Source organism: Suillus fuscotomentosus (assembly GCF_016647785.1).
Source record: "Suillus fuscotomentosus strain FC203 chromosome Unknown F5891scaffold_67, whole genome shotgun sequence".
Classification (NCBI taxonomy): Eukaryota; Fungi; Basidiomycota; class Agaricomycetes; order Boletales; family Suillaceae; genus Suillus; species Suillus fuscotomentosus.
The window spans coordinates 33,967-46,890 of NW_024539579.1; the positions used below are offsets into that span (position 1 = coordinate 33,967).

General features: G+C 45.9%; 2 protein-coding genes across 2 annotated transcripts; both read right to left on the reverse strand.

The window, feature by feature from the left end:
• Positions 1-1,029: 1,029 nt before the first annotated feature.
• Positions 1,030-2,966, reverse strand: F5891DRAFT_1058959 (Alpha/Beta hydrolase protein). The gene is made up of 14 exons (XM_041362809.1): positions 2,867-2,966; positions 2,783-2,817; positions 2,629-2,715; positions 2,539-2,542; positions 2,370-2,481; positions 2,200-2,234; positions 2,116-2,139; positions 2,004-2,057; positions 1,824-1,949; positions 1,695-1,763; positions 1,606-1,645; positions 1,503-1,552; positions 1,404-1,455; positions 1,030-1,348 (listed from the first exon to the last, which is right to left on the reverse strand). Exons 1-14 carry the CDS (start codon positions 2,935-2,937, stop codon positions 1,205-1,207), a joined length of 903 nt encoding a protein of 300 aa, XP_041220910.1. The 5' UTR covers positions 2,938-2,966; the 3' UTR covers positions 1,030-1,204.
• Positions 2,967-3,600: 634 nt separating this feature from the next.
• On the reverse strand, positions 3,601-3,870 carry F5891DRAFT_960240 (uncharacterized protein; the record flags this gene model as incomplete). The annotated part of the gene is made up of 1 exon (XM_041375709.1): positions 3,601-3,870. A coding segment is annotated over one exon (270 nt), but the record flags the coding sequence as incomplete, so codon positions are not given.
• Positions 3,871-12,924: the final 9,054 nt, after the last annotated feature.

Genomic DNA, 12,924 nt, shown 5'->3' on the forward strand with positions numbered 1-12,924 from the left:
ACGGCAGGACCGGAGTGAGCAAGCTCAAAACTCGAAAAAGTTTTCCTATGCAGGTAAAGAGGTCCCCGTCCTACTGGAATGACACGGTGAGTATCATGCCAAGATCATGGCCTCGACGTAGATAGTGTGCCTTTTCGGGCCAACAGCCAGGTGAAGATCATGGATAGCTCAGCCTTACAGGTGATTGATTTTGATGGGGCGCAAGCCAAATGAAACTCCGTTTACTGTTTTGGGTAGAGACACTGGACAGCCTATAACATGATCTCGAGGCACGTCGTATTTGCAGTGAATGGGTAAAAACTCGGGTAGTTGCCCCTTACTGATGTGACCGGGATTAAGAACAGATTGCGTTGCACGTTACAAACGCAATCCAAATTGGTGGAAAGGACTCAAGTTAAAGATGTTATATGGCTAGCTTTCTCCATTGCGAGTCATCATCCAAAATATTGGAGATGGGTATAGTGTGCGGAAGATTCGTCGCATGTTTGACGTTGAGAGGATGGGAAAAAGATCAAGATGTCCGGTACAGCGTAGGGCAGTGTCGATTTAATCAGGACGGCTTAGTGGCATGCCGCAGACGGCGCAGAGGGTGCGTACAAGAGAAAAGTCCTTGCCAAGTTTCCCGCGCAAGATATTCCGGGCGACCTCGTTTAGTGTTCACCTGGGCGGTACAGTTGGAATTAACAAAGCCGTCAAGCATGACTCCTCGGAACGCTCATGTTCGTCTCCAAGAGGCGTGCCCTCGCAGCCGCAGCTTAATGGTTTCTGGTCCAAGTCGGTTCCAAGAGGCGTGTTGGCCAGGACGGGAGAAATGAAAAAAAAATCAATATAGCAAGAATGGTCTGTGCACCAAGGTGATCCGTGTCTTGCAATCCAGCATGTCGATGATAACCTGCAAAACATACACGGACTTCATGAATACTTTACTGGTTCACGTGATCACGTGATACAACTTGTCGACGAGGACTCGGACATCGGCCACGATGACAAGCACGGTCACAGCGACAACTCACACAACGATGATGGCCACAATAATAGACGATCGTCGATGATTTCCTGCACGCACTTGTATACTTATTGCTCTGTATTCCAAACAACGTGTAATGCTACCGCATCATGTACAACTTAAAGCTTCATCATGATATGTTGAGTATCTTACATAAATCATCTCAAAATCTTTCTTCTGATCATAGACCTCGTGTTACTACAAACCCTTGGAAGCCATGATATCAGCTGCCTCTACAAGCTTCTTCTCGATGCCAGGCTCGCGCGAAGAGTGCCCTGCATCTGGGATGATGTGCAGCGTAATTTCTGGCCAGGTCCGTTTCAGAGCCCAAGCAGTAGTCGCCTGGTCCAAGCGACTTTAGTAAGGGCGTCTCTGAAAACATGAAAAATCTGCATACAGTGCATATAACATCGTATCTTCCTTGAACCACGATAGTTGGAATGTGACGACTAGGAACAGTAAGAAGGGATTGAGGACACGCGTAGAACACACGTACATCTTATCGATTTCCTGCTTCTCAAGCAATTGACCATCACGCATGAAGCCCTGCACAGTCGCCACTATAAATCGCAATCGAGCCAATTCTTTAACAGACAAACCTCATTGACGAAATAATGATTTTCGATCCGAGCAGATGTGCTGAATGTTCATTCAGCAGAAAATAGAACTCGCCACTGGGTCCACGTACTTTGCGAAGTCATCTTTCTCCGCTTGGGCGACAGCATCCGCACTTACGATCAACCTCGATGTAGCCATCCTTGTAACATGATGTCAGCAACAAGCATAGTGCCAACGGAGTGGAGGGCATTCTACTTACTCCCACTTCACCCACGCCTTTGCAGCGGCCAGTCTGATATTTTCGTCTGGAGAGTGCAAGCGGCTGTGGTACTGCCTTATCATGTCGTGCTGTTCAGCCTCTGGAATTGGGGCAAGGTATTCTTCCCTACACAACTGGGTCACCCGACAATGAAGGTTTGTCATTACTATGTTAAATTACCATTGTTCTGGGAAAAGATGGGAAGTGCCATCCTGATAGAAGAATCGCAGTTCGCTGAAAGAGGTAGGAAGTGGTTAGCATGCTCTACTTTAACTAATCGAGTAACCCATACCTTCGTCTTAGCGTGAGGATTCCACTTTGAAAGAATTGGTTGTTTAGGACTGCCTGGTATGTAACCAACATCATCGAGACTCACCGGAGTACGAGGGACTTGACTCTGTCTGGATGTGTCTGTGTAACGAATTGACTGCTCAGACAAGATATTGTATAGAAGGAATACGATCACAGACCTGAGCGTATGCAAGGGAGAGCGTAGAGCCCTGTACATCTCCATCAGTGATGGAGTCTAGAAGAAAATGCACTAACACAAACCCAGCTACCACCAAATACGTGCCATTTCGTGACATCCAGTTTCTGCCGAAGGACCTCGATGTCTTTTACGAGGTCCCACGTTGTATTGTTCTCTAATTCCGCGCTCCTACGCAATTTCATGCAGGAGCGATGTCAAAGAATTGACGGGACTTACGGAATGGACTTTCCTGCACCCCGTTGATCAAATAGCACGATCTACAACATCGAGAGAGTACAATTCATATTGATAGGAAGATGCCCTCTATCAAATGACTGTTTCTTACCTTGTATTTCTCGGGGTTAAAGAACTGTCTATCCTCCGGATCTGTTCCACCTCCTGGACCCCCGTGGAGAAAGACAACTAATCAACAGTTAATAACCTCGATCTGGAGTTTCTGAACTGCATGAAATATCATCAGAGCACATACCTGGATCGCCTTCCTTGTTTCCACTCACTTCATAACTTCCAATCGATTATCATCGATGTTACAACAGATGATCAGAAGACATACTAAAGCTGATGTTTCTCTGAATTCGCGCCCTGGAAAAAACCAGACTCGTAGGGCTTGATGGGAGGATACATTGCTGCAGGTTTCGACAAAGTGGCGGACGGAGATGTAGGTTGTGAGCACAACTTGAAGGCAGTGGGAGACAGTCACTGCGGAAACGAGAAAATAACTCTACCCTAACTCGATCGACTTTCCAGGTCTAACCCGACGTAGAAAGTACGGAGTACTATTTCCAGACCCAAATTCGACCTGGCGGATTTTTCAACCTTATAGACCCGTGAGATCAATTAAACCAGACCCAAATCGTACATCAGGTTTAGTGTTGCCGCAAGTCGATGCGGTGTGATGCGGTGCTAGCGAACTCGAACAAGTAAACGATTCGAGTTGTATCGAGTTACACACCAGTGCAACTAGCGAGTTCGGAGATGTTGTTTGGGAATTAAGTCCACCAATCAACGAGCTCAGATCTATCTCTTTCTGGTTTAGCAAGTCAAATTTATTGGCGCATAAATAGCTATATTTGGCAGAAACAGAATTATATATTTCTACAGTCTCCCTCAATAACATAGTCAGCTTCTGTTGCAATCCAATCCATCAGCAAAACCCTCCTGGGCTAAATTTCGTGTAATCTTGAAAGTTTGTATAATTTTTCCTAATTACTCGTGTTTAGAAACAAAGTTGATAACAATGTAGCGGCAATATGAAATTGTTTCACAACAGAAGATAATTAGTAAGGATTATCTGAATATTGAAAAAGTATGTCTATCAATGTATGAGTTGACCCAAAATGTGTTACAGTCCTCAAGAACAGTACTAGTCTCGCTCGTCCATTCTCGTGGAGCCGAGTCTCCAAACTTTGGTATAAGGTGGATACTGCACACGATATAACCCACTGGCACAATACTAGCCACTCTGTCACTACCTCGCATCAATCTTGACAGTTTATAAAGTCCATTGTTTCGGTCTGGAGCAGATGGGAAGGGAGTGAACCATTCAATATATGCGAGGTGAGGAGGAATGTTGACAGTGGGTGGAAAGAGCAATTGTAAAGACTTTGGGGGCAAGGAGAATATAACTCGAACTTGACCCACACTGAAACCTAATGAGTCAGTGAGCAGCGAGTCCTTGAGTAACAATCAGACGGCTGGCACTGAATCATGCACCTTTGAGATCATTTGTAACCGAGTCTTCGCAATAGCTAGAAGATGATAATGTGGGATGCAAATACAGTTGAAATGCTCATAATGCATAAGATGACTATGCATAAGATCTCGTAATGCATGACAAATGGTGGGAACCAACTTCGTTCCTATGTATTTATGCACAAAATCTACTATTGAATAATGCATAGAGCTTTATAGACTTATGCATCATTATATATACTACATCGAGTAATGCGGAGCCTTTGCTCACTAGGGACCCTGCCACAAACTGACGCTAAACCTTTGCTGCTCGTGTGTAACAAATAAAATCAAGCAGGGCATAATTTTTCCTGCTTTTCAATGGCACCTGCAGACCCCCCAAAGTGTAAACCTCGTCACAACCATAAACCCTATGTTCATGTCATGAAACCCAAGGTCAAAGACTTACCCAAGACATCTGCATTACCCCAGCCTCCAGCCCATGCATGACACAATCTAACACTCAGTGACTGGCTAACTGTAGTCAGATATTATGATGATAACCAGCCTATATCACAGGAAGATGTTGTTAAGCATTTCAAGAATCTTCCTCAGGGTGCTTTGATATTTACTCAATCATCACTCTCTCGTCACATCACAGCAAAAGGACGTAGCAATGATCAGGCCCGTTTGTCATCAAATCCAACAGCTCTTTCAGGGAAAAGGGCCCGGATCATTACCTGGCCAGATGTTGAAAAGGCACTCGTTTTGTGGGTTGGTCATATGGAGCAGAAATGTGAAACTGTTACAGGCCCAATGCTTATGGCAAAATGTGCAAAATTTGAGGAAGCCATGGACATACCAGAGGATGAGAGGTTAAAAAGTGGTGGTTGGGTACAAAATTTCCTGCAAATGTGAGCCAAGAGATAATATTTTACAGCATATTGACTTTCTATTTCTTAGGTACAATATGAAAGAATATCGTCGACATGGAGAGGCAGCATCTGTTAATTTAGCAGCAGTTGCAGCGGAGCGCCAAAGAATCTCGAAATGTCTCGAAAAATACATGCCAAAAGACCAGTGGAATATGGACGAAAGTGGACTGTTTGGATTGTAGGCAATCGTGAAACTTCATATTATAGCTCTGACATACTGTTTCATAGTGCTCCACCAGACCGTGGATTGGCATCAAAGCAAATGTCTGGAAAGAAATCAAATAGATTTCATATCACAGTTGCCTTTGCATGCAATGCTGATGGAAGCGAGAAACGGCCAATTTTTTATATAGGCAAGGCAAAGCAACCTTGCTGCTTCGGCAAAAAGACACCTGCATCCTATGGTTTCTATTATTGTAACAACAAAACTGCCTGGATGACATCTGCATATTTTGAAGAGTCAGTATTTCTGTTATTATGTTCAACAAGCTGCTTATTTTGTACTCGAGGTGGATCAAACTTCAAGACCTGCATTTCAAAAGTCAAAATCGGCACATAGCATTTGTTACAATCACTCTACTTCCTTTACTTCTCGCGTATCTGCCATTATGCCCTACATTTTCCTTAGCGACTTAACTTTCCTTTCTTGGTCTTACTTCCGTATTCGGCTCTTGTACTATCATCTCACCGTAGCCCTGGTCCGTGCGCATATAGTTTCCTATTTAAGCACGTGTACTTTACTTAGGAACATCACTTCAATCTTACTAGGTTTTACCCTGAAACTTCCTTTGCTTAAGACCACCAATCTTAAGACGTCTGAATCGATCTCTTAGTCGAAGCACTCCTTTGACTAAGTCTACAAACCTCTTCTTATCTGAAGAGCTATACAGATCTCAACAACGTGAACGCTCTATCGAGCCTTTGTTGTTAAGAACTATCCTAGTTCGTAACAAAAGATTGAAGTCGAAAAAGACACCTATATCCATACGTGTCAAAGAAACTTCGAAACCAGAACAGAAAAATCCTGACTGAGCAAGACAGCTAGTGCAGGCGAAGAAAAGGTCGACAATCTGACTTCACTCACCCCTACCTTCCAAGCCCTGAACCTTGGTACTCCTGTACCACCATTAAACATGTCGGCCTCATCCAAGACAACAGAATTCAAGATCAACCATCCTCCTACATTCGATGGCGACAGAGACAAGTCCAAGTCATTCATGCTCTCATGCAATGCTTACATTGATATCAACTCGGAAATCTATAAAACCGACGCTCAGAAAGTGATCTTCATCTCCTCGTTCATGAACGAAGGAAATGCTAGGTCATGGAAAGAAGAATTCCTCGCAGAGGCCCAATACATCGACTCAACCGGACAGAAGAAGGGCTATGGAACCTTGAAAGAATTTAACGAAAGCTTTGACAAAGCCTTCGGACCGATTGACCCATCTGGGACCGCGTTGGCACGACTCCTGGAACTAAGACAAGGCCCAGAAGGCCTGCAGACGTACATTGCAGACTTCCAAAGGTTGCTTACCCAAGCAAAAATCAAAGAAGAACATATGAAGATCTATCATTTCGAGAACGGCCTCAATGGAGGACTTCTAACCAAGATGTTCAACGCAGGAGGGGTACCCAAGAGCCTTGATGACTACATCGCTGCAGTAGTCGATCTGGATAATTGCTACGCAAGATTGTTAGCTCGGAGAAACAGGTTTCCTTCGCAACAAATCCAGAAGAAGAACGGTCGCGGAGATCAAAGATACATCCCTGCCAGAGATAGGGATGCCATGGTTATTGATCGGATCACCGACGAAGCCAAACAAGAATACATGAGGACGGGAAAATGCTTCAACTGTCACCAGATCGGACATCGGGCACGGGAATGTCCGCAGAAGAAGAAAGCCCCCTACCCAGCAGTGAGGAAGGTAGAGGAAGAAGAAGCTAGAAGAATTGATGAGGATTTTTAAACCGGAGACCTATATCGACGATAGCATCTCCAGCAAAACCTGTACGCCTAATACGAACAGTTGGTGAAAAGAAAGAACTTCGTGTCCCCATAACCCTCGTATCCCGAACGCGTCAGAAAAACGTCGAAACCACCGCAGTAATTGACTCCGGAGCATCAGGAACCTATATCTCTGAGGACTTCGTAAAAAAGCATAACATCGGAACCAAGAAACTCGAAAACCCTTTTTACATTAAAACCGCCGATGGAAGCTACTTCAGTAGCGGACCGGTAGAACGGTATTGCACGCTGATCGTCCAAATCGACCAAAGGATGATGATAGGAAAATTCAACATTACCAAACTAGGAGAAAAGGACCAGATCCTACTAGGGATCCCCTGGCTCCGAGCCATGAACCCCGCTATAGACTGGATCAAACAGACGGTATCCCTTCCGGCAACAGAAAAATCTGCCGAAATCGAGAAATATGTCAAGCAAACCTCTCGGCCACAGAAAACCTTCTTCACTAAGAAATTCAATACAAAAGAAGACGCTTGGAGTACGTCACCATCATCTCTAACCGAACTTACAGACGAAGGAGAATATCTCCGACAAATCGAAGAGTCATCCAAGTTTAGTAACAAAGCACAGGAGTTCGCCTCAGAAGAAAAAGAAAAGAGAAAAAAAACTTTTGAAGAATTGGTACCGGAGTATCTCCATGATTTCTCTGACGTATTTGCAAAAAACGGCTTGAACGAACTACCCCCCGAAAGACCCGGTATCGACCATCATATTGAAACGAAGCCCGGATTCATTCCCAAAACGTCCAAAATTTACCCCCTTTCCTACAACGAACGAAACGCAGTAAAAAGATTTATTGAGGAAAATCTTGCCAAAGGGTTCATCACGAAATCTAAATCCCCTCAAGCAAGCGGATTCTTTTTCGTAGGAAAGAAAAGCGGAGAACTCAGACCATGCCAGGACTATCGCTTCTTGAATGACCAGACTATCAAAAACGCGTATCCCCTGCCACTCCCATCATCTTTGGTCGAACGGTTACATGGCGCAAAAATATTCACAAAAATTGATATTCAATCCGGATACAATAACATTCGGATTCATCCGGATGACAGGTGGAAAGCCGCGTTCATCACGGAAGAAGGACTTTTTGAACCCACGGTCATGTTCTTCGGATTATGCAATTCCCCAGCCACTTTCCAAGCGTATATGAACGATACGTTCAGAGCTGAACTCAACGAAGGATGGCTCGTCATTTACATGGACGATATGCTCATCTTCTCCGAAACAACCACCGAACACCAACAACGAACCTGCATTATTCTAGACAAACTTCGAAAAGAAAAGTTATTTGTCAAACCGGAGAAATGCACGTTCGACGCGGAGGAAGTGGAATACCTTGGAATGATTATCAAACCAGGAAGTGTAGAAATGGATAAAGGGAAGACGGCAGGCATCAAGGACTGGCCCATCCCTGAAACAGTTAAAGATGTTCGATCCTTTTTGGGTTTTTGTAACTTCTACCGAACCTTCGTTTCCCACTACTCGGATATTGCTCGACCCCTTATCGACCTAACAAAGAAGAATGTATCGTTCTCTTGGACGCCCCTGTGCCAGCAAACGTTCGAGAAGCTCAAAGAATGCTTCACTTCGCACCCTGTTCTTCAGAACCCCGACCCCCACCATCAATTCGCCATCGCTACGGATGCTTCTCTTGTCGCGTCAGGAGGGGTATTGCTGCAAACTGACACCAATGGCGTTTATCACCCGTGTGCATACCTATCGCAGTCATTCAGCCCTGCTGAGAGGAATTACCCCATTCATGATCGCGAGCTGTTAGCTATTATCCGCGCCCTCACCCATTGGCGACACTACCTCGAAGGACATCCACAACCGGTCATTGTGTTTACTGATCATATGAACCTCCTCTATTTCGCAAAAGCAGAACGCCTATCCAGAAGGCAGGCCAGATGGCAACTACTCCTCACTTCTTTCGACTTAAAGTTATATCACGTCCCCGGTACAAAATTAGCAGTTCCGGATGCCCTTTCTCGCCGGCCAGACCACGGCGACGGATCGGGAGATAATGCCGACGCCGTCCTCCTTCCTGATTCCATGTTTATCCGCCTAATCGACGATGAATTACAAGCAGCTATTGCTTCCGCCGCACCCCTTGACGACCCCCTCTTCTCTGCCGCGCAAGATGCCCTTAATGGCCTATGTTTGCCTCCTATGAAATCATCACTTAGCAACTGGCGTATTGCCGATGATATTCTGTTTTACAAAAATAGAGCTTATATTCCTCCCGCGCATTGTCCGCAGTTGCTACGGAAGCATCATGATCACCCTTCTGCTGGGCATCCCGGACGTTTTAAAACCGAAGAACTCGTCAAGCGGGAAGCTTGGTGGCCCAGTATGGGCACCTACATCCGCCATTACGTCGATGGCTGCGCTACTTGCCAACAGATGAAGGTGGACACTCACCCTGTAACCCCACCCCTACACCCTATCAGCACTATGGCTACTCGCCCCTTTTCCCAGATCTCCGTCGATCTCATTACTGATCTGCCCGTTTCTTCTGGCTTTGATAGTGTCATGGTCGTGGTAGACCACGGGCTTAGTAAGGGGGTGATCATTACCCCTTGCCATAAAACAATTACCTCGGAAGGAGTGGCGAAGCTATTTTTAAAACACGTTTTCAAAAGATTTGGTCTCCATGACAAAGTAATCTCCGATCGTGGACCACAGTTCCTATCCAGATTCTCGATCGAACTTGCACGACTCCTAGATTATTCTTTAGCCCCCTCCACTGCCTACCACCCACAAACCGACGGACAGACCAAACGATTAAACCAGGAGCTCGAAACGTATCTTCGAATGTATTGCCAGAACAATCCTTCTGAATGGGTGGAACATCTCCCTATGGCAGAATTTGTTCACAATCACAGAAGACACTCCGCAAAGGATGCATCCCCTTTCTTTATCATGATGGGGTACGAGCCGAAAGCTCTCCCACACTTACTTCCGGAATCAGACGTTCCCGCTGTTGAGGAACGAGTCAGAATTCTTCAAAAGATAAGAGAAGAAGCCGTCTCCTGTCATAACATTGCTATGCAACGCATGGCGGAAAGATCCTTCGGACAGAAGTACGAACCATGGAAAGTCGGAGATAAGGTATGGTTGTCAGCTGCCAATTTAAGACTAAAACTCCCATCCCGGAAACTGGCACCCAAAAGATACGGCCCGTTCACTATCACGGCCGTGCTATCCCCTATTACGTTTACGCTCCAATTACCGCCGCAATGGAGGATCCACCCTACATTCCACGCTTCGCAGCTATCCTCCTATCGCGAAAATAACGTACACGGTCCGAACTTTCTAGAACCACCACCTGATGTTCTCGAAGAAGAAGAAGAATATGAAATAGAAGCAATCCTCGCACATAAAGGAAATGGAAATCGCCGTCGATATCTCGTATCGTGGAAAGGGTATTCTTCGGCTAGCAACGAGTGGATCCCCGAAAAGAATCTGGAAAATGCCGAAGAGACCCTTAGAGCCTATAAAGTCAGAAGCGCAATTTGAAATCACCCAATACCTCGACGACATCGTTTTCACCCAGATACAAGACCTGCAACCGATATGCCATTCCCCACATCTACCTACACACTCCCCTACCACTCTACCTTCGAAACTACCGCCCTCGACTCCAACGACGAACTGATACGAAACCTTCATCACCCAAGCTGAAGACCTCACCCTCATCGAGGCAGCACTCCTCTGCCCCCAACATGCTATTGAGCTCACTAGAGTTCTCTTCGGAAGAAACGCCCACTCCATTAACATCCTTATCAACATCGTCCGAGCCACTGAAATCATCGAGCGAGTCTGCCGCCTCGTCGAAGACAACACAGTTCGCCACAGCCTCATGCATATGCAGAGGCGCATACGCAACTTTGCTTTGCGTCTTATTCCTGAGGAAGTTAAAGATGATATTAGAACAGTCATCCACATCGTCGCAGAGCAAACCGCAGGAGTTGCTCGCCCGCCTTCTCCTACGAACCCCGCAACCACAGATGGAGTCCCTCCTCCCTCTTATCAAGACGCCGTACCTACTCTTCCCGCTAACATTCCTAATGAGCTATTGGCTGCGGTCAATAATCTTGCGCAGACAACGGAAGCCATAATGGCGTCCCTAAGAGAAGAAAATCCCCAAGCAATTCCCGTCCCCGCTCCCGCCGTAGAAACCATCGAACACCCTCCCCATCTTTATACTGCATTTTCCGCCACCCACGAAGAAATCGCTGCTGACCCAAACCATCAGTGCCTTTCGCACTACGAGGTGCAAGATCTAGCCGACGCACTGGCTACACTCCATATTCATCCCCCGCTCGTCATCCCGGACTCATTATCTTCGCATACCTTTACAGATGGGATCGTACCGATACAAGCGTTGGGAAGAACCCAACCTGCCACTCCCGCTGAGCTAATCACGGAGGCAGAGCGACAAGATGTCGCCGTCCACCATCCTATACGACGAACCGCCCCATCTAGAAAGAGAGTACGAGGCCAGCGTTCCCATACTGATAAAGGGAAGAAACGCGCTACCAGCGCAGATGAAGCACTTAGCCCGAAACCGGGTCCATCGCCCTTACGAGCGACCTCCTCTAACCCCGATGAGAATCGTGTTTGCAGATACTGCAAAACGCTCGGGCATAGGCAAGTTCATTGTCCCGAATACTACTGCCGTGTCTGTCGAGAATTATCTCCAGGCCATCTTTCGCTCTACTGCCCGCACTACACTGGGGAATCCCCCACCTCCTTAACCTGGAAGGACGACAGATTCTACTGAGTACTCGCACTCTGGGAGAATGATTTGGATGACACATATGCCGCCCAATGCAAGGAAGAAGAAGCGCTCTACGAGTTAGAACGCATGAAAGCCGGACCAGACGAAGGTCCAGATGCCCTAGATTACTCGGATGATCCCATTTACTACGCTAACCAGGATGATTGAATCCGGTGGCTTCAACCCTAGTGAGGGGGTAATGTTACAATCACTCTACTTCCTTTACTTCTCGCGTATCTGCCATTATGCCCTACATTTTCCTTAGCGACTTAACTTTCCTTTCTTGGTCTTACTTCCGTATTCGGCTCTTGTACTATCATCTCACCGTAGCCCTGGTCCGTGCGCATATAGTTTCCTATTTAAGCATGTGTACTTTACTTAGGAACGTCACTTCAATCTTACTAGGTTTTACCCTGAAACTTCCTTCGCTTAAGACCACCAATCTTAAGACATCTGAATCGATCTCTTAGTCGAAGCACTCCTTTGACTAAGTCTACAAACCTCTTCTTATCTGAAGAGCTATACAGATCTCAACAACGTGAACGCTCTATCGAGCCTTTGTTGTTAAGAACTATCCTAGTTCGTAACAGCATTGACAATTGACAAATTTTCTGGTCATGAAATTTCATACAAGCCAACGAATATCGAACTCATCTATTTTGAACCAAATCTCACACCATACATGCAACCCTTGGATGCTGGTATCATTCGTTGTGTGAAAGCTCATTACCGGAAAGCTTTCTGTTTGCGTGCAGTGGAGTTAGATGATGCAGGAGAGGATGACATCTATAAGATAAATCTCCTCGAAGTCATGTTGATGGTAAGGGATGCTTGGGACGCTGTCACTCCAGAGACAATTAGGAATTGCTGGAAGCATACAAAAATCACAGAGTGCATATCTACTATCTAGTACGAAGTCTGATATCGAAACAACGACTCGTTGGTCTTCATAGGGCTATCCCAGACACTCCTGCTTCATCAAATCTGATTTGCTCCACTCCCAACACTCAGTCCCCTCTTGCGGATCCTGAGGCATGGCAAATCGTAAAGAATTTTGCGACTGGTATTATTGAAACCCTTCTGAATGCGCAGGAGCAGCTGGCAGCACGTCTAGGTTTAAAATATCACTATAATGATTGGAAACCTGCCTTTGATGCAATATTCGCGGCCGAGGATGATGAAATGGCTGCTGCAAC